The sequence below is a fragment of the Lampris incognitus genome, chromosome 6 (genome assembly GCF_029633865.1).
Source record: "Lampris incognitus isolate fLamInc1 chromosome 6, fLamInc1.hap2, whole genome shotgun sequence".
Classification (NCBI taxonomy): domain Eukaryota; kingdom Metazoa; phylum Chordata; class Actinopteri; order Lampriformes; family Lampridae; genus Lampris; species Lampris incognitus.
In genome coordinates this window covers 11,885,531-11,908,699 of record NC_079216.1, presented here as the reverse complement: position 1 = coordinate 11,908,699, position 23,169 = coordinate 11,885,531, and the positions used below count along the sequence as shown (strand labels likewise).

General features: G+C 43.0%; 1 protein-coding gene across 1 annotated transcript in view; it reads left to right on the top strand.

The window, feature by feature from the left end:
* The window catches only part of LOC130114445 (chemokine-like protein TAFA-5), a 136,456-nt gene that overhangs the window by 66,613 nt on the left and 46,674 nt on the right, over nt 1-23,169 (top strand). Inside the window, exon 3 of the mRNA XM_056282328.1 lies at nt 3,075-3,202. Within this exon, the coding sequence (XP_056138303.1) occupies nt 3,075-3,202 (128 nt within the window). The remainder of the gene's footprint in view (nt 1-3,074; nt 3,203-23,169) is intronic.

Here is a 23,169-nt window from a genome sequence, read left to right as displayed (position 1 = left end):
CTCTTGCTGGTACCCTTCCGTCACAAATCACTCCTGACACTCTTCTCCACCCTGCCTGCACTCTCTTCTTCACCTCTCTTCTGCACTCCCCGTTACTTTGGACAGTTGATCCCAAGTATTTGAACTCATCCACCTTTGCCCCCTCTACTCCTTGCATCTTTACCATTCCGCTGTCCTCCCTGTTGTTCATGCATAGGTATTCCATCATTCCTCTTCTCTCCTGTGCATACCTCCACCTCTCCAGGCTCTCCTCAACCTGCTCCCTACTCTCACTACAGATCACAGTGTCATCCGCGAACATCATATTCCACGGTGACTCCTGCCTCTCATCCATCAACTTGTCCATCAGCATTGCAAACAAGAAAGGGCTCAGAGCCGATCCTTGATGTAATCCCACCTCCACCTTGAACCCATCTGTCATTCCAACCGCACACCTCACCACCGTCACACTGCCCTCATACATATCCTGCACCACTCCTACATACTTCTCTGCCACTCCCGACGTCCTCATACCACACCTCCTCTCTCGGCACCCTGTCCTATGCTTTCTCTAAATCTACAAAGACACAGTGTAGCTCCTTCTGACCTTCTCTATACTTCCCGATCAACACTCTCAGAGCAAACATCACATTGGTAGTGCTCTTTTGTGGCATGAAACCATACTGCTGCTCGCTAATCATCACCTTTCCTCTTAACCAAGCTTCCACAACTCTTTCCCATATCTTCATGCTGTAAATGATCACCTTTATACCTCTATAGTTACTACAGCTCTGCACATCGCCCTTATTCTTGAGAATCGATAAAGCCACATTTCTTCCCCACTCCTCAGGTATCCACTGCCATCTCTCTTAAACATGTCCATGCCTCCACAGGTATGTCATCTAGACCAACCACCTTTCCACTCTTCATCCTCCTCATAGCTGCCCTCACTTCATCCTTGGTAATCCACCGCATTCCTGATTTGCTATCCCCATATCATCCAACTTTCTCTCTCATTTTCTTCATTCATTCAGCCCCTCAAAGTACTCCTTCCACCTTCTCAACACACTCTCCTTGCTTGTCAGTGCATTTCTATTTCTATCCTTTATCACCCTAACCTGCTGCACATCCTTCCCAGCTCACTGTCTCTGTGCAGCCAATTGGTACAAGTCTTTTTTTTTTCCTTCAGTAGTGTCCAACCTCGTATACAACACACCATACACCTTTTCCTTTGCCTTTGATACCTCTCTCTCTTTGCCTTACACTGCAACTCCTTGTACTCCTGTGTTCTCTTCATCTCTCTGACTATCCCACTTCTTCTTCGCCAACCTCTCCCTCTGTATACTTTCCTGTACTTTCTCATTACACCACAAAGTCTCCTTGTCTTTTCTTCCTCTTTCCAGATGACACACCAAGTACCTTCCTAGCTGTCCCCCTCACAATTTTTGCGGTGGTTGCCCAGCCATCCAGCAACTCTTCACTACCACCCAGTGCCTGTCTTAACTCCTCCCTGAACTCCATACAACAGTCTTCCTTCTTCAACTTCCACCATTTGATCCATGACTCTGCTTTTACTCTATTCCACTTGTTGATCTCCAAAGTCATCCTACAGACCACCATCCGATGCTGCCAAGCTACGTTCTCCCCTGTCACCCACCACCTTTTAGTCTCCAATCCCTTTCAGATTGTGCCTTCTACATAAGATATAGTCCACCTGTGTGCACCTTCCTCCGCTCTTATATGTCACTTTCTGGTCCTTCCTCATCTTGAAATACATATTCACCACAGCCATTTCCATCCTTTTCACAAAATCCACCACCATCTGTCCTTCCACATTCCTCTCCTTGACACCATACATACCCATCACCTCCTCATCACCTCTGTTCCGTTCACCAACATGCCCATGTCCACTCCAGTCACCACTTTCTCCTCCTTGGGTACACTCTCCACCACTTCATCCAACTCACTCCAGAATTCTTCTTTCTCTTCCATCTCACACCCAACTTGCAGGGCATATGCACAGATAACATTCATCATCCCACCTTCAATTTCCAGCTTTATACACATCACTCTGTCCAATACACTTTTCACCTCCAAAACACTCTTGACATAATCTTCGTTCAGGATTACCCCTACCCCGTTTTTCCTCCTATCCACACCATGGTAGAAGAGTTTGAACCCACCTCCGATGCTCCTGGCCTTACGGTCCTTCCGCCTGGTCTCTTGCACACACAGTATACCTACTGCCCTTCTCTCCATCATATCACCCTCTCCTTCTCCTTGTCCCAAAAGTAACATAGTTTCCACTGGCACCCTGGTAGCCCGGGCCTTGACTGATCCGGTATGGAAATCTTATTTAGGATCCGCATATTTGATTTGGCAAGGGAAGGAAGAGCCAAATGCTCTTCCTGACGCAACCCTCCCCTATTTATCCGAGGTTGGGACCGGCACTAAGAATGTACTGGCTTGTGCATCCTCAGTGGCTGGGTTAATAAGGCTGAGTTAATTAGTGGCTGGGTTAAGATATATAGCCAAGTGTATTTCTCCCATTTTGAAAATATCTGAAGTCTTCTGTGACACCACTTACAGCTGTCAAAATTCTAGTTTTCTCTCTTTTTATTCTCATTTATATATTTTTTTTCCTCTCTCAATAAATGTAGAGCCGTGGCTGCCATTGTGAGATAGAGAGGGCCTTTGTGAAAACGAATATTAAATCAGTGGATCAAGTCAAAGTGACTCCACAGACTGCTCAGCATCTATCATGAGGCCCAGCAGATACATATTTGCATTTTTTTTAAATTTAACCATGCAATATGTCACGTTTGAATTAAGATTTTCACAGTTTTAAAAAATCTATCTATCTATCTATCTATCTATCTATCTATCTATCTATCTATCTATCTATCTATCTATCTATCTATCTATCTATCTATCTATCTACTTATTTATTTATTTCTCTCTGTCAGCCTCATTAAGCTACCGAGCTACTACCTGCATTAGACCAACATCCTCTCCTACTTCTTATCCTTGTGGTCTAAGTCATCACAGTGAGGCCTCATCTTGTGTTTCTGTTCTCCTCCTGTTTCCCCCTCCAGCTGGTATAGTGAGGAGCCGGCAGTGGTGTAAGATGCTGCCATGTTTGGAGGACGAGGGCTGCGACCTCCTGGTTAACCAGTCAGGCTGGACCTGCACACAGCCGGGAGGCCGCATCAAGACCACCACGGTAAGAAACCACATAGATCGAGTGAAAGCTCAGATTGTAACAAAACACAAGGTCAGACCATGTCCAACGGGGGGGCTAGGCACCAACACTGGAAGCGAGGTAATAGCATGATGTTCCTGTCAATAACATTAGCAACAACAACAACAGAGAAAATGGGTTTCTGAAGCGCTTATCCCATCGCTTTAGTATTGCTGTCACCATAGTAACAAACCCTACTTATGTTTGAAGCAAACTCCACCACTTTATTGTAAGCAGGTTTTACAACAGATAAGTAAATATCACTTCTGTTTACTTATTGGATCTCTAAATTCTCTTAATCCATATTAAGACTAAGATCAGTCTTAAACAAAGGCACAGACGGTGATGTGAATATTGTAGGTTTTAAATCAGTCCTGAACTTGGTTGGCAGGTGGAGTATTTTAACCTGTGTGAAAATTTAGTGGACATATACAATACAAAACTAGTTTTGCAAATGGACCATTATAACCGGACTAAATATTTGGATCAGGCATGATTCAAATTTGTGCAACTTGCTCCCGAAGAGGGTTCAGACCTTCTTACTCCATTTCTTCACCCTTTTCGTTTTCATCTATCATTGACTCTCTTTTGTCCTTTTAACTTCTTCCTACCTCCTGCCCACTCCCTCCTTACATCTATCCTTTCTTTTTTCTTTTTTTGTTTCTGCTTATTTTACATTGGTCCCCCGCCTCTTCCTTTTGTCCTCGCCGCTGACCTACTTTGGTATTTAACAATAAAACCAGTTGCTGATGACTAGTGATTTGCTATTAAGGGTCCATTTTGTCACCTCAGTATCCAATAATATAATAGCTGATAACGAGGACACTTGGTGAGCCCTTTGCAGCTATTTTGCAAATCAAAGCCTGTCTGTGTGTTGATAGAATAATTGTAACCCGTGGACACTCATTTCCAGTCGATGAATAGTGCCTCTGACAGCCTCTCCACAGCATTCATTTTACCACTGATTAACAAGTGCTGTTTTCAATGGCGTCCATTATACTGTGAAAAGCTATATCTCTGGCACTCATTTGTTGATTTATATAGTGCAATGTAAAGGATGAGTCCTTCATAATCCGTTATGAAAATAACTTTTCTTTTGTCACATCCTGTCAAGTGGCGTCCGCGGAGCTGCGTGAAATCCATTTGATTGAAGCGGTCGTCCCTTGTCAACAGATCGGACGCTGTACGGATTTACGGTGTCTCGGCAAATGTTTGCTATGTTGGAAATCAATACATGTACTCAAACACCGAATGGTGCTTTGTCTTGCACTGTATGTGTGCCATACTTAATGTCATGTTTAAATCAGATATGACCTTTATGATAACCCCCATGGGTCAATAGTGGGAGATAAGAAACGGGGAACGGAGAGGAACTACTGGCAGTCGTTGGAAGGTTAAAGCCTGAATATCCTGGGTATTTTAGGATGTCGATCTGGATTATTCGGATTAGTCCTGCACAATTAATCTAATCACAGTCGCAATCGCCATGTCAGCCTGTGCAGTTATATAACCGCAGAAGGCTGCGATTTCATTAAATAATGAAAAAGTGCGTGTGGGAGCGCCTGTTTGTGTGCAGTCTGCATATCTACGCCCGTAATTAAGAGATGACCAATCAGTCTCTGTTTTAGGCAGGGAAGCGTGTGCAGTCTGCGGTCACATGACTACCCAGTGTGCTGTGTGCTGGTACATCCATGGTGCAGACCAGAAAGGAGGGAAAAATGGATGCTGATGATAATGAGCTGGTTAACGTTGATGTACAGAGTCTCTAAGTGGTCATGTCAATTTTATTTATTTATTTGTAGTTCGTTCACCGGATTTACTACAACGAACGAACCTTGTACTACAGCAAGCGCGTGTGTTACTACAATGCAAATTTTACTACAGTGATTTACTACAATGCAAAATGAAAGTCGCTTCATGTTGCGGCAACACGACAAATTTCTATTATTTGTATATGTATAAATTGGATTATTGTGTTGCATCGCAAATCACGATATTGTCCACAGTAATTGCAATATGACCTTTTCACCAAATCGTGCCGCACTGATTCAGATGTATCCCATTTTGCTGCGTTGCGCTGAAGGAGCTGTTCGCCTGTTAGAGAAGGAGACGCTAAGACAAGGTCCTCCTACACCTTTTGCCTCCTCTACAACCTGAATGAGCAGATCTTTACACTGGTCGAGGTTGCTGCATCTAATCTAACTACAGCAAATTAACATACGGTGGTAGATAGTCATTTTATTTCTCCATTACTTTGTGTAGATCTGCCCTGAAAAGGACACTGACTTCTGGGACTGTGAAACGTCACAAAATGGCTTCAGATGTTCGTTTTGTCCCCTAAAGGGAATCTAAGCAGCCCCTGAAAATGTGCCAATGTCATGACTTTGCAATTGATTCATCTTTACCCTGTAATCTCTAAAACTGACAAATAGAAATCACAAAATGTCCATTTATCCATTATCCGAACCACTTATATGTCATTTTTGCAAATTACTCCATTTTTGCAAATTACTGTAAAGACACAGATTACCAGACATACAAAAAGGAGAGGTAAACAGCAGCGAGGGTTAGTTCGCGTCAAACATGAACAATGTTGGCTGTCTGGTTTGGTCATTTGTGTTTTGAAATATGAAATAATGCAAACTGAGTGAATGACATGAGTCAGATCTGCACTCCTGCTTTGCTAGTGCACAAGTGTTTGGTGTAGTTTTGGTAAGCAGTTCACAGGTCAGTTATTATAACACAATGGACGCTTCCAGCCAAGCTATCTGTCAGGAATGGAAAATGTTGTCAAATATCTCTTTTGCTTTTTGTCATCATCATCTATTGTAAAGTGTCACTATACGCTATTGGAAAAAATAAATAAATTGAAAAGTGTTTCTTAAAAACCCAATCTGTCATTTATATGGTCATATAAAATCGAGGTATATTCATATATATATATATATATATATATATATATATATATATATATATATATATATATATATATAACTAAACATATAGAACTGAAGAATCTATTGAAAAACTAAAAATTAGCATTTTTGTGTATTTCTCAACCAATCGTAATTGAAAATCAGCTTGTTTTACGTCGATGTTTCCAAATTGTACCAATGTAAAACAAACAAACAAAAAATGTAAACAAACAAACAAAACAAAATTGAACAAAAACCAAAAGACAATTTTTTAAACCTACAAAATGGCCTAATACGCCGCCGTATCTTACAGCATCAGAAAACATTAGAAACCTTCATTTAGTTGCTGTTTGGTGTTGGTTCTTGCTTTAAGAGACCTGTTAAGTGGTCTCCCAATTAAAGGACCCGTTAAGTGGTTTTCTCAATTTGGGAGTGATCGCAGGTTGCTAGTATGTTGTATTATGTCGACTACCATTCTGTTTACATTTGAATTAAAGGATTGTACCTTTAATTGTGACTATGGGCACATCAGTGACCCAACCTGAGTATAAGATGCAGCCGAGTACTGGCGACATCACTCGTGTACTGGTGATCTCTGCGAAGAGCATCCTCTGTTTGAGCAAAGCAACGAGGCTAAAGTGCCAGCAAAGCCCGGTGGTCCCAAACCGCTGCACCGCCTCTGCTAATACCAAGGCCTCCACCTTGTGGGAGTGTTTTTTGAAAGCCGACGGTTATAGCCATGCATGTCCCATCCTATTTAATGCCATGGTTGGTCGGGGCTGGGACGGCAGAGGGGTGGGGTTGTCAGTCTTTTCACCGAAAAATAATGAAACCTGTCAAGCCCGGCGTTCACTTTGAACGTCCAGACAGCTTCAGTGCACAGCCCAGCCCACACCTCGCCGTGCACAGCTCGACAAATGCCGGCTTCTCTTCCAAAGGGAACTTGTTTTTAAAGACGGGCAGTGTGGGGTGAAGAAGCTGCTAACCTTATAAAATTCAATGTCATACCGCTTGTCCACTGTCTCAGGGACGTTGGTGGGGGTAGTCAGACAAAGTGTTAGTTTTACATTTTGGGGTGCGGCAGTCAGGCAAATGTTATGTGTTTTTTTGTTTTGTTTTTTTTTTCGGGGTTTTTGCACACCCCAGCACTCCAATGTGCTTTTGCAAACCCCATTTTGCCAAGATGACTGGTTATATGAGACCTTTAAATGCTGTGATTTTATTCCGAAATGAGTGACCAGCTGTTCTTAATGTCAAATTATCTTTTAGCATGACAGTGAAACACAGTATGAATCTCCTATTATTATCATTATCAGCTCTTCTTCATACAAAACATGTTAAAAAAAAACAAATAATGCTTACATCTGTGCTTGTTGTCTAGATACTATGAAATTAGGATCAATTCACATTTGATTTCCAAAATGGAGAAACAAGATTTACATCATCAATTTTAATTGTTTAAGGTATTTCTTGCACATATTCAACCTTTCAGATGTGGACAGCTCGATAATCCCCAGCTTGCCTTGTCCTATTTCTGGTAAAGACGCTAATGAAGACTATTCCTTATGATTCAGCTTAAAACAAACAAAAATGCTTATTCCAGCCCAAGCCCGTAAATAGGCAGCAGAAGTTAAGCCTTCACCTTAGCTGACTGCAAAGGGATTTGGATGTTGTCTTTGGAATACATTTGACTAAATAATGTGTCCCGGTAGTAAACAGTGTTGCACAAGCATTGCAGAATTGATAATGTAATCAGTGACTTTCATGTTTGAGGATGCTGTTTGCTTGTTAATTCACAACTGCATTGCTAGTTAAGGAGAAAAGGCATTTAATGACATCTAAGTGCCAGTATGTGGTGTAGTTACTGGGTTCACTAGTGAGTTCGTTTGTGTTCACCGAAGAAGCTCTGAAGCTTCCCTTCGCTTAATTTATTCATTGATTAATTAATTAATTAATTGAATTATTGATTGATTAATTCATACATGCGTCCTTTCAATCTCTGATCCAGCTCTTCCCGATCAGGGTTGCAGGGGGCTTTAGCCTCGCCTTGTAGCCATTGGTCACAAGGCAGGAAGACATCTTTTAGGGGCTGTCAGTCCATTGAAGGATGCTTACGGGCACATTCTCACTGACAGTCATACCTTATGGGAAGTCCAGAGTCTCTAAAGCGCCCCCTGTATTTAACCTTTACTTATACAGGCACGGTGAGCATGCATGCTCCTATCCAGTGTCATGCTGCTTTACATAAATAGAGACGTACACATTCCTATCTGAGCTGCACGATGACAGGCACATTCTCCGGCCTGTTACTGTCTCAAACTGACAACCAAGGGATGTTACGCCAGCTATTCTTCTTTTTTTCCCCCCATTTTTTCTCCCCAATTACCCCACTCTTCCGAGCTGTCCCAGGCACTGCTGCACCCCCCTCTGCTGATCCGGGGAGGGCTGCAGACTACCACATGCCTCCTCCGATACATGTGGAGTCGCCAGGCGCTTCTTTTCACCTGAGAGTGAGGAGTTTCACCAGGGGGACGTAGCACGTGGGAGGATCACGCTATTCCCCCCCAGTTCCCGAGCAGGTGCCCCGACTGACCAGAGGAGGTGCTAGTGCAGCGACCAGGACACATACCCACATCCAGCTTCCCACCCGCAGACACGGCCAGTTGTGTCTGTGGGGATGCCTGACCGAGCTGGGGGTAACACGGGGATTCGAACCGGCGATCCTCATGTTAGTAGGCAACGGAATAGACCGCTACGCTACCCGGACACCCCTACGCCGGCTGTTCTAACATCTAGTCTACCACTGCCTCTTTCACTCCCAATATAGAAATGGATGAAAAACCCACAGACCACCACATGATAGAACTGTATCTCAGAGAAGCTCATCTGATAGATTCCCTAGTTTGATTTATGATGCGTCCTGTGTTTGCCGCAGTTGTGAGAGATAAACTAGGACCAACACAGCCAAATTCACGCGTGCTCGTTTGTTTAAATTTCTGTCAAGATGTGATTGAAAAAAAAAATCATCTTTTCATTCGTGTCGTTATTATTTTCTTCCTTTACTTTTGTAAACGGCAGTGCATTTGACAGACATCGCGTCACCGAGATATAATGAGCAAGCTATAGAAGTACGGGGGAGAACAACCATTTCACTCAACTTAGCAGCCGGAGTATTGTCAACTCTCAGTTGTGTGCGAAAACATTTCCTTTTCCAGATACTCTCTGTGTGTGTGTGACTGACTGCACTAGTTTTAATGTCTCCGTGCGGCGGTACGTTTGGATTTTCCCTCGAAATCCCAGTGGCCTCGTTTGACTCCACAAAACTCTCTTTGTCAAGCTGAAAAGTTCTCCGGTTCTGCTATTCCCGACTCGCCATGCAGCGGCGGTAGTAGAGGGCTTGGCCTTGCGCTTAAATACTAAAGCTTGACTTTGTGGAGGAGTGATGAGTCTCCTCTGCTGCGCTACTCGGCGTTGGCCGGATGACACTTAGGAGACTTCTAGAAAACGCAGAACCCCTGCGCGTTTCACTGATATAACAGCTGATGGGAGATTGACACATGGTTTTTATGAGTAGAGGAAGCAAAGGAGCACTGTGAACTGGAGTAGAAATAATGCAGATGTGTCTGAAGTCAGATAACGTGTAGCAAGCTAAATGACCCATAGCAGAGTGAGGCTTGATCAAGTTAACCAACATGTCAGTTTATTACCTGTACTGTCTTCATTCTCTCTCTCTCTCTTTTTTTTTGGGGGGGGGGGGGGATTTTTTTCTCTCTTTATCTCCCCAATTGTACCCGGCCGATTACCCCACTCTTCCGAGCCGTCCCGGTCGCTGCACCACCCCCTCTGCCGATCCGGGGAGGGCTGCAGACTACCACAGGCCTCCTCCCATACATGTGGAGTCGCCAGCCGCTTCTTTTCACCAGTGAGGAGTTTTGCCAGGGGGACGTAGCGCGGGGGAGGATCACGCTATTCCCCCCCAGTTCTCCCCTCCCTTCCGAACAGGCGCCCCGACCGAGCCGGAGATCCCCGTGTTGGTGGGCAACAGAATAGACTGCCACACTACCCGGACACCCCCGCTGTCTTCACTCTCTAATGGTGACGTCTACCTCACCTCACATTTGAAGGACGTCTTTATAGTATCCCCATTACCTACACCATGGCGAAATCTAAAATTGCTTTTACGATGAATTAAGTTAATGAAAAATGAATTGAAAAAATGGGGAGAAATTGATTTACAGGTTCCTGTAAGAGTGTGAGCAAAACGTTGACATTATAACATTTCCTGCCCTCATCCTACCTTCCATAACTACATCCATCATGTCAGTGCAGCGGCACACGTTTACGATTCATAAACAGCACAGAAAGAGAAATGTCTTGACTCCGTAGCAGAGTGATTTCGCCAGTTTGTTAGAAATGCTTTGCCCAGCTAGCTAATTGTAATACAGGCCGAACTGACGAGTTACAGACGTGGCTGATGATCCGATGAGCTTACCATGACTCATCATTCATTCATTCATGCCATGATTACTCATAGTAATACACTGTAACAGGAATTCGTTAGTTTATTTATTTATTTTAATTTTGAGATACTTTATTGATCCCCGTATGGAAATTACGCTCTGCATTTAACCCATCCTAGCTGTGTAGCTAGGAGCAGTGGGCAGCCGCCGTGCAGCACCCGGGGACCAACTCCAGTTCGTCTTCCCATTGCCTTGCTCAGGGGCATAGTCAGGGGTATTAACCCTAACATGCATGTCTTTTGATGGTGGGGGGAACCGGAGCACCCGCAGAAAACCCACCACAGACACGGGGAGAACATGCAAACTCCACACAGAGGATGACCTCAGGTGACCCCCAAGGCTGGACAACCCGGGGGTTTGAACCCAGGACCTTCATCCTGTGAGGCAACAGTGCTGACCACACACACACACACACATATTTTTTTCACATATCCCAATTGAGAGACACAAAATGTTTGTGAACACACACAAAGCCATGCAGATGCACCCATAAGGAAGGACACAGTGTGACCTTTGACCTCAGTCTAGTGCATCTGGAGTAGTCTCTGGTGTCCATTGTCTTTCACTACGCCACTTTAGGTGCTATGGTGATCAATGTAGATGCCTATTTTTTTGGGGGGGGGGCATTTGCACATTTGTCTTTTTCTTATCTTTCGACTTCGACTGCACCATCACCCGGAAACCGGAACCCTAAATTTCAAAATCGCCACCTTCTTAAAATAATGGCCTAAGTCATATGTTTCAAGTTTTTCAAAAAACAGAATAAACTGACAAACCTTGTTTCAGTTTCAGTTTATTCTGTTTTTTTGAAAAACTTGAAAATATGACTTAGGCCATTATTTTAAGAAGGTGATGAAATGCAACATGAAATGATTCGAGGCAACAGAGGGTAAACGGTGAAGACCAGGCATGTGATTTAAAGAACCAGTCCAGACAACAGCATGCAGACGGCTCATGTTTACGGATTAGAGCTGTACACAAGACCAGGCAGCTCCGCTTCTGGCTTTGTCACGAGGCACTTTTTAATATTTACAGGTTTTGCCCTGGCTAAAACCTTAGTTAATTATAATAATTCTAATTAAATTAACCCTATTTGATCAAAACATTAACAACAACACAAATGTATGTATAGTTGAAGCTTCACCGTGCTTCACCGTTCCCGCAAGCCTCCTCGCTTGTGAAAGCGATGGAATTATACAGAAAGGGACTGTGGTGAAAATACACATATTTTTATAAGGGTAGGGATTGAATTAAAACCCTAGTTAAGGAAAAAGAGGAAGTGTGCTCATGGAACATGGTGGGCCGCAGGATGCTAATGGTGATAAAGGTGAGGGGCGAGGGGTGGGCCTGGGTAGTGTTGTGTTGTACTGTAAACATACTAATAAACAAGTTAAACATAACCCATGCAAGTACAGACCAAATACCTAGAAATGTTATGTTAACAGTGGGGGGGACGCACGTAGACAGTATTAGCACACATCAAGAGTAGTGTGCATTTTAAGCCGGGCATGGAGACCTGTACCTGCTCGCAGACTCACACTGGCCCATTAGCTTACATTTAAAGTGTAAATCTTGTGTCGCTGATTAAAGTGGGTAGATTTCGTAAGTGTGGATGGATGAGTGTCTCCTTAGCCTGGACATGTTGAATGAGATCTGTCCTATTTTTAACCCTCGGCTTTCTGCTCATAGCCTATTAGCTAGAAAGGAGGGTGAAAAGCTCATGGAGACAGAGTCTCATGGAGCTTATTGAATCATAAAGCTGCCGCTTCATGACCACGGCATCTCTCTAAAGCCACTCCACCACTTTACATACAGGACAATGAGCCTTGTGGAAGTTATGTGCACTACACACGTGCGTAGATAGACCTCAAAGGGGCCTTGAACACTTGACATTTGGCCCCCTAGAGAGAAAGTGCCCTTTTTCTAGGGTGTTTTTTTTTCTTCTTTTTTTATAAATAAATAAATTCCTGTTGGCGCACATCCTGCCCTGCTGAACACATATTGATTGAATCCGAATATCAGGTGGGGAGATTGGTGCTCCCTGGCGACACCCTCTACCTCCCTCCCCCCTGGTTTCCTGCTGCACCGGTGAGCACTGTGAGCGCCGAGCCTCTCTGTGGGGAAGAAATCGCAGGCGTGAAACTGCACTCATGGCAAGGGCACTGGCCGGGTAGCGGGTCAGTCAGTGTGGCGAGTTACTTTGAGGCAGACATCAGGTACGTGGCCAAACAAGGTATAAATATACCGTGCATTCTCATTTTATATTGATATTGATGCGCTTTAGAAGAATTGCTTGAACTATTTAGCAGCTCGAAATGTGCCAACTAGCTATCGTTAGCTGATACCTTTTGCTGGTAATGGGGGAACCAGTGGAATATGGTGGACTTCTCGCGTCCCATCCAATGAAAAGAAGGGCCCCATCGCACCACAGCAGGTTTAATGTTTTAATGGCGTCTTATTGTCTCGATGGCTTTCTAGCTAATGTAATATGCTAGCTAACTAACATTCGCTCGCTGTTATAGTTAATGTTGTTTAGCCTACAGCTTTGTGTAAACCCTTGTGCTGACTGCTTGATATCATGGGATCCAATGTGGCATCCTTAGGCTCTTAGGATATTTTGTTGTAGCAATGTCTCTCTCTCTCTCTCTCTCTCTCTCTCTCTCTCTCTCTCTCTCTCTCTCTCTCTCTCTCTCTCTCTCTCTCTCTCTCTCTCTCTCTCTCTTTGTCTCTCTCGCTCTCTCTCTGTCAGTAAATGTTCTCTAATATCTTGATCACACGTCATTACACGTCATATTTCTTTGCATGTATCGTTAATTAACTGCCATGTAGCAGTGTTTGATCCAACCTCAGTGATGGCTTTGTTTTAAATACATATACATTTTAACGTCCCTTTAATAGTGTTGCAAAAGTAGCCATTCCAGGCATATATTTATTTATTTATTTATTTGTAAACATCAACTATTGTGAATTTGGGCCCCTGCCCCTCTAACAACCTCTGCATGTCCCTGATGTGCACAATTCATTTTTCTGGGAAAAAAAAATACCACACACGCACGCACACACAATTGTCATATATTTGCAATGCAGAAACTTAAATTGTTGTTAACTTGCAAACTGATATTCATGCATAGACAATTCTGCCCAATTTACCCCTGTGACCCACGCTCCGCTTGACCCAAGGTTTAATGAACATAGACTTCACTCCCTTGTAAACACAGAACACAACACGGTGACGCCCGCACATTGTCTCAGGGGCTATGATGGCGTCCTCTTGATTTAATTTGCCTTACAGCAAGGCAATCATATCTCCTGCCATTCATTAGTGGTGGACTTTGTTTTCGTGCAGGGCTCCTCAACATTTCCTCTGCTTTGCATGCCATGTCTTGCCAGGGGCACTGTAAACGGTGAATATTCATTTGTACCCACCACCATCTCTCAGGCAAATTATATGGGGTGAACTCTTTAAATCTCCTCGCCTGTTGTTAGTGGCACTGCAGAAGGCTTGTAGACGTGCCCAAAACTAGCGTGTGTGCCAACTTTGGGGTGGGAAATGGGAGAGTGGGCTTGACGGTGGTAGAAAGTTTGACTAAGAGCAGTAGGACCACCTTAAGCTACCTGCCATCATAACTTAGTGTTCGACAGTAGTAGAGAAATTGCTACCACTGGCGCAAGGGAGTATTTCAAATATATCAACAGTCTTCCAGACTATTAAAAGAGGATTTTTACATCATCCTTTAATATTTCAGGGAGCTACAGTGCAGTGTTCCTTGCAATATTAATGCAACAATTTCTTGCTTATTTTTTTTTTTTTTTTACGAAAGTGAAATACATAGAAATTGAGCTCATCGTGCTGCTTTCACAACATATTCATCGCTCGCTATCATCTATCAAAAAACAATTATGTTTGTTCCTGAGTAAAAACAAAGCCATATGCCTTCCAATTTACTCCCAACTAGAGTGTTTATTATGGATATGACAGATAAACAATATACCTTTTTCTGAAAGCACACAAATTAGCTATCATAGCATGGCCGTTCACGTTCCTTTAATATTCCTTTATTAGCGTGCTTTAATCAAGAGCATGGGAGAAATCTTCTGTAATAAAATCGTGTAATGTGTATTAGTGGAAGGATAAACCACATTTCCTATAATCTTTCGGTCAAGTCTGCTATAATATGTTCTGTCAATGGTATTTTTTTTTAATACCCCCCCCCCCCCCACGGGATTCTAACTTTTACCCACTTCTATTGAGCAAAACATTTTCTTGTTTTGACTCATTCTCTTCAACTTACGTAATAAGTAATAACTTGTTTTTGGTCTTGCAGTGGCTATTAGGGTTGCCACCTTCCATGCAGAAAAATAAAGGATGCTCCCCCGCTCCTCGAGGCCATGACCACCACGGGCCCGATTCAACTTTCTGGACCACGAAACTGGACCATTACTGGACCAGTTCCAAAAGCATTTGCCCCTATTAGTCATTTAGACCCCAAATGATGGGGAAAATAGGGCCCATGTTTAAAAATACCGGAATTGCCCTTTAATGACTAGAGCAGCGTTGTCATGTTATTTGCTTGAATCTGTTCATTGCTAAATTGTAGAGGAGCACGCCTTAACAAGTGATGCTGCCAGGGGAAAAAAAAACAAACTCCTGATGCAATTGCAGATATGCCAAGTTGTGCTGCACTGATGGAGATATAATTATCATTGATAATTGCAAGCATTCTAATCATTATTATGAGCAGTAGCGGTAGTAGGAGTATACTGACCTGTAAATTAAAAGTTCCTGCCCTGCCCCTAAATATCGTAAAGTAACAGGAATTTTCAGCGGACCTCTCTCTTTTCAATCTTAGTTTTGCTGCTACAGTTCATTTTCAAAACTCCAATGATCCCATTAATCCAGTAACCACATCTGTCATAAGCAGTTGTCAGCACAACTTTTGTCAGTGTTGTTTTTTTTTTTTCTTCCTGGATGAAGCGTTAAAATGTTCTCACCTGGTTAATTTGGAGGGATTCATCGTTAGCGGGAACATTCATGAAAATATTCCTTGTCCAAGCACAGCCGTCACTAACCAAATAGTGAGCAGAGAAGACAGCTGTAATCAGCCGTATCTGGAGTTAGGCGCGATCTGCCAATAGGAATAGACAGCAGAGCTAAAGGTGTCTTTCTCATGCACCATCACAAACGCATCCCTTTTCTCTCTTTCTGTCTCTTTGACTCTTGCTTTTTCTGTCTCTCTCTGCCTCTGTAGCTCCCTTCCTCCCTCTGTCCTCCATGCTGTGTGATGCCCTTCTAATAAGAGATTACTAGCACGTGAATATGAGCATTTAATGAAACTCTCTTGAGGTAATAATGTTTGTATTTGCATGTGTACATGTTTATGTTCATGCCGTACAAGTGTGGGCTGTGGTATACGATATGAATGTGTGTTGGTGCATTGCCACATAGCTGCATGTCCTTGGCGTGGAAGTGTTGTAACCGCAATATAAAATCCAGCATATCTTCACTTTGAAATCATCTCAAATACTCTGAGGATCCCTTGGCTTATTAGGTAGCCAACCATAGATGTATCCGAAATTGAAATAACTCCAGTGATACATGTTGGATACCACTCCGGTCTATATTCAATTTTGGCACTGTTGCCTACTGTTTGTATGCCTAAAAACCAAGCAATGACTCTAAAAGTTCTCCCATTTGGGGAAACAGGAAAATAGTGCGGAGATGAGCGCATGACAGGCACTCCGGGGCTGATTCTCTTCCTGTAATTGATCCCATTGGGCTGCTGGGTTTTAGCATAGCCAATCGAAATGCAGGTTTAGCTCCATCGCCATGGCAGGACAGCTGCTCGTCTGCTGCCAGCATAACAGCAGGCCTAGTTTGTTACAAGGAGTTCACCCTTGCTTCCTATTTACAGAGGAGCTGGAAGGGAAGCGGTGCCTTTGCAGTCGAGTACTGGCAGAGTTCTTTGCAGTATTTGCCAGAGCCAACAGACAGCAATGCATTTCCGAGGCATAATAAACAACTTTGTTTGAAGTTAGCTATTTTCTTACTGGCTCTGAAAGATTGATCGTATCCTATTTGGACTCTTCTTCATAGTCTCAAATAAAACTAAATGGCTCCAAATTGAGAAGAGGATTTACTTAATCGCTGCAATGTTGTCATCTCAGATCAAGACTGATTTGGTTGATGACTTAGTTAGCACTAATACAATATTTCTTATAACGGGTGGGTTGGACTAGAAAGGCTCTCGCATACCAAAAAAATGACTGATGCAGTGAGAAAAGACCACAGAAAGAAAGAAAAGAAGAAAGACACTTTATTTTTGTCATTGCACAGGGTACAATGAATGTGTCCTCTGCATTTAACCCATCCTATTGTACAGGAGCAGTGGGCAACTGCAGCACCCAGGGACCAACTCCAGTTCTTCTTTCCATTGCCTTGCTCGGGGACACAGGCAGGAGTATTAACCCTAACATGCATGTCTTTTTGATGGTGGAATTAAACCTTAGCACCCGGAGGAAACCCACGCAGACACAGGGAGAACATGCAAACTCCACACAGAAAGGACCTGGGATGGCCGGGGGTTCAAACCCAGAACCATCTTGCTGTGAGGCAACAGTGATAACCACTGGGACATTGTGCCGCCCAGTAGAATATCTTTAAAAACTTGGAGTTGGTGGCTAAAACCGGATCTAAGTTTGACTCTAGGGACAAACAACAAAGGCTGTTTCAATTTCTTCATGTGTACCATTGAATATTTATCACTAGGCGCTGGAATTATTTGCTCCAGTTAAGTCAATGGACCTCTCTGTTTTCAGAAATATACTCATCTGCTATTTTCATGTAGTAGATTTCAGTAACTAAACTTAGCACAAAAAGTAAGGAAATGTGTGTTTGGTAGATTATCTCTTTGTTGTAACAATGCTTCTTGGCAATAAATCTTCTATCAGGCAGCTGATTGTCAGCACCTGGGGTACCAGAAGCTCAAAACAAGAGTCAATAGCAACAGCAAAATAAGCTGTTTGGCACTGGCAGAGAAGATTTGGCAAATTTTTCATGGGCGTAACCCACATACTCAGCTCTGCTGCTCATCCCACAAATGCATGTTCCTTACATATGTGGCCCCATTTAAAAGGGAAATAAACGGGCTTTCCAACGGTATAAGATTTGTTGCCAGGAAGCATTGTTACAACAAAGAAATAATCTACCAAACACAAATTTCCTTACTTTTTTATGTTTTTCCTTCACTAATCCACAAGTACTGATGTAACTAATAGAGTATTTAGTCCCAGTGCCTATGTGAATACTTGGCTTGGGTGTTAGAAGAAAGCTGCGGTGGCTTTGGAGCAACTCTATCACAGGTGTTGTGTTATCAAATGGGCACCTTCAGTCATATAAGTGTCATGATCTCTACCCCTACAAATAACTTCTATAGAAATAAGTTTCTTGGTCTTGTAATAAGCCAACATCATTCCTGACGAAATGCCGTTTCTTAATATAGTTGCCGTTGGCTTTGATATACTGTTCCCCAAGGAGTGCTGTTACATTTGCAATGCAGTTGCTTTCTGGGTAATTAGTGTAAGTCTTTTTCCTTTAATTTTGCTTTCACAGACAAAAACTATAAAAAGAGATGGGTGTAAGAACTGTAACTGATGGTCCTCTTAATAAAGTATATCATTTGGGAAATGCACATCTTACTTCCTTAATAACAAGTGAGCCACAGTTGCCAGGAGTGCAAATTGGGGTGGAATGATCTACTTCCAATTCCTCTGATTTTTTTTTCCAAGAACATCTCTGAACCAAAGTGATATCTTGGTCCTTGCTGAGTGATCTGTCATGTTGTAGGATGGTTGTTTTGAGCCGAGTCTTGTCAAAAGTGAAATACTGTTGAAAGCAAAGGGAATCATCCATTTCGAATGTTAGATTGAGATTATAATTTAATAGACAGAAGACTCCAGACAGAAACGATTTACTCTTTTACCACGGACGTCTATTTCTGCAGAATCAGATCAAAATGAGCTCCTCACTTGTTGCCTATGTGTCAGTTTGACGCTGATGTTTCTGTGGTTATCTTTGTGTGTGTGTGTGTGTGTGTGTGTGTGTGTGTGTGTGTGTGTGTGTGTGTGTGTGTGTGTGTGCGTGTGTTATGAATGCAAATGTGGTAGTTACCATGCATTTCTTTTTTTACAGTGGAAAAGCAGCTTTGCAGGATATTCAGACTCCAAATTTGCATGGTGGAAAGTGTTTACAACCCATGTCTATGTTGTACCATTTGTCAAGGAGAATTTGATTGGTTTTTTTGATTGGGAAAGGCCCATTTTCCCCCCACTATGCATTTGAGAGAAAAGAAAAAAAAATGAATGAATGCAAAGTACCTTTGTTGAGATTTCAGGCACATGCACGAAGATGATTCGAGACATTCTCGCATCAGAGAGTAAGCAAAGACTCAACTTTAGTTTTCAAGGACAGATGTGGGGGCGGGGGGGGACAACAAACTGCAAACCCTGGAAGGCTAGTGTAGCACAGCAAGATACAAATGAATGCTGTTTTCCACAGCAATGCATGATTACACCCTTGTGATGGTAAATTACACCCCTGCTTTCCAGACCGTAATGATCACATAACACTGTTGGATGAAATGTTGAAAGCTTTTGGGTGTTGGAGTCTGAATTTTAAGCAATGAACTTGCAATTGCAGACTTGGAGCAATGCATTGCTAATGTTTTAAAAGTGGAAAAAAAAGACATTTGTTACTCTGCAAAGAATACATCTTGTTGCTTGTTTAATCAGCGCTGCGCCGAGCACTGAGGGGCGATTAAATGTTTGAGGTTTTTTCCCCAGACTAGGATAGGCACTGGGATGCAGAGTCTGGTATAATCCACGTTGTCCTTGTCTGACTCTTGGCTCTTTTCAGATTTCTGTTGCAGTTGCACAAGACAAGCATGAATAATTCAGCATACAGCTTCCCCAAAGGTGCACTTGTTCTGAGTCTCCACCTGGAGGCAATTATGGAGAGCTCTCCCTTAAAGGGGACAAAAATGCACTGTCCACCATCTCTTGCCGAGTGTTAAATTTTTTAATAATATTCTGAGTGCATTACAAAATACTTGCCGCGGCGCCACGGTTTGGCTCACCTAACAGTTGGTGCTGAGCATGAATACTCATGGCTGTTCAACTGGTGATGATGACTCATGATGAATATACAATTGTTTTGTTTTTTTTTATTTTGGGATGATCATAGAATGGTAAATGGACTGCATTTCAGAAAGGCTGGACTCGGTGTGGCACCATTTATTCTCGAAAGCCTGAAGAAAAGAAAATGTTATTTTGTATTAATGACTTCTGATTTTGGCTCAGAATCAGTTTTTCAGACATAACTTGCAAAAGTAAAACTGACTTGATTTCTATCATGTTGCAGTTCATGCTTAACAAACTGTGTGCAATGGGTGCACACTGTTAAGGATTCTATTCAGTATGTTCGATTGTGCAACGCACTGACAATGGTTTGCGATACAGCTGGATGACTTCCGTGTCCAATTCTGCGGTTTCTTCTGGTTTGGTGATCGTGGAAGACTGGATATGCGCTTGAGATGAGGTGCATTTGATACGGCACTCTGTATTTGTGCAGCCTGGGAGAATTATCAGTTTACTTTGATTGATGAAACACAAGTTTGTACAAGAGAATACGTCTGGCGCTATGCACAAATGGGGTGCGCTGCAAATCCGAGTCTTTGTTCATGGGTAGTGAGCAGGCTTAGAGGGAGCATCCAAGAATAAATTATTAAACTTTTGCTGTTCCTATCATCTCAAGCAGTTCAGGCCACATTTGCCAGTATGATCATGTCAGCCAGCTGAGCAAATCTGCAGCTGCCGAACAGGAAACAAAAGGAAGGACTGAAGACTCGAGGGATTCACTGAAAGATTGTTTTAACTTGACGTTCACATCCATGGCTGTATTTGTCCGTATGGTTTACTGAGCACACCTTGGCGTTCTGCGCTGCCGCAGATGGTGCTTTAAAGCAGAATCTGTAAAGTAGGGAATTAGTGACCTCTGTGTTACTGGTAGATTTTTGCACTTAGTTACTATTGTGTGTTTTTTTTTTTTTTTTTCATGTGGGGGATCTAGCCGCAGGGTGGCGCTACACATCTCTTATCCCTGACTCACCACTTCCTGATACCTGCAATAACACACTTGCTGGAAATCGGAAGAAAAAAAAAGGTCAATTATTTACACAGTAATAATTTTTGCAAGGGCGGCGTCACTGTTGATATCGGTTTCAAATTTTAGAGCTCTCCATCTGTCGAAAACATGACCTACACTGAGCCAATAGCAAGAGTGGTTGTTAACCAATGAAAAGTCAATGGAAAGAGGCGGTGTTACATCACAAGCCGCTGTTTCACCCGGATATATGTGAACTGATGGAAATGACGGCTCGATCCAGTTGGAAAATATTCCATATGAGCAACAAGTTAGTTGGGCACTAAGGAACTCGGTTGGCGTTCCCATTAAGTTCCATATGTTTCCTTTGAGAATGTCGGTTTGCCGTTGATTTCGCAAATAAGAGTAGATCGATACACAACGTTATGGTGTATCTCAGGGGGAAACTGCGGCTTGTTGCGTAATATCACCTCCTTCCATTCATTTTTCACTCACGCTATGCCAAAGTGTCACCATGTGCTTGGTGCAAAACATGGGCACTTTTCATGACTCCGCCATGACAAGAGATTTTGCCCCATCCATCCCTCCATCCATCCATCCATCCATCCATTATCCGAACCGCTTATCCTGCCGTCAGGGTCACATGGATGCTGGAGCCTATCCCAGCAGTCATTGGGTGGCTGGTGGGGAGACACCCTGGACTGGCTGCCAGGCCATGTCAGAGCTGACACACACACACACACACACACACACACACACACACACACACACACACACACACACACACACACACACACACACACACACACACACACACACACCTCCCTGCTCCCCATCTGAAATCCAGACCACACTACAAACCAAACAAAATGGTGGGCTGGAACGGCATGGAGGTCCCCAATTCCCCACATTGCAGATCCTACATGTAGAGCTGCATGAGGGAATGGGTTTTTTATGGTAAAGTAGAACCATTTATTTCCTCTTAGTGTTGAAAATACCTGACAAACACCCAATTGGGGGGGGGGGGCTTGTTCCAAGGACTTGCCTTTGTCTATTGGTCGATCGCTGAACACGTCCTACGACACTGTGCTTTCCTGTGAAATCTTTACTGGCGTACAGGAAGTGAGACGCACTCTATGCGTTCACAGACGACCAGCATTTATCTAATGTTGTCTGTTATATTTACGTTATTTCAATTGAAATTGATATTTTCGATTTGCTTTGGTTATACACGAATAAAAAAAACATAAGAAGTCCCAGTGTTGGAAGCCATGATCCAGATTTTTTTTTTTTTTTGTTTACGTCATTCGAGTGGCGTGAAACGGGATTTGGGGAATTACGGTCAAGTAAAATGGCGCACCGCTTCATCTGCCACCATTGATTGGAAATTCACTTACGCAGCTTTAAGTGGCCTGCGCTGGCTCATCTCACCCCTTGTGTGTGCAATTAAGAGTGCTAAACATACGGGGCGATAAACATGCCTGTGGTGTATGTATGTGCAGTCACTCTGAATATATCACAACGCCCTCAAAAGTAGTCCTCGGTTTGTTTGCTTTTTTTGTTTGTTTGTTTTTGACTGCACCATATTCAGTCTTGATGAGCTGACAAATAACAGCCGTGCCTCTCCGGCATCTTCCTCCATGTGCAGTGTCACGTGGGCCGTCACATTACCACTCCATCATTAATGGTTAATCGCTCTCTTTATAAAAACTGCATATTGGTGTTTCTCGGTTCACTCCTTTTGACACAGTGATGAAGCGTTGCCGTCAAAGGTCCGCTGACATTAATAAATAGTCTTTTTTGTTCTTCTCGAGACACTGTCTGTCTGAGAGTAGATATCCATCTGTTTCCCTCCTACTCTGTTTCGTCTTTGCATCAAGTTTTTCACGTTCTGTCAAAATGTGGTATTGGAAAACTGGAATATTTGTGAGACCGGCGGCTAACTCTCCGAGATCACTTGTGAATGGTGTTTAAGGCCGAAGCCTAACTTCATACTCGCGTTATTAAAGGGGTTTTAGTGAGTGACGTAACCCGCGGGCCACGCTGCTACTTGCCAAGAGCGACATTAATGGACTTTCAGGGGTAATAACCGACACGAGACATAGAAAGGATGCAGCACTTCTATTTCGACTTAATCTCTGAGATTCTCCCAGTGACAAGTCATTATCCTAATCACACCAGGGAAGTATAGACCTTAATGGCGTTCTCAGTATATTAAGGACTATGAAAAACTGCAGCGTAAAAATAAAATAAAATAACTGATTGCTTTTATAAGCTATGGAGAAGATACGTTACACATTTTAACCTCAGCGATATCGGGTCATTGCATAACCGGGGGGGAAAAACGAAGGGGAGGTG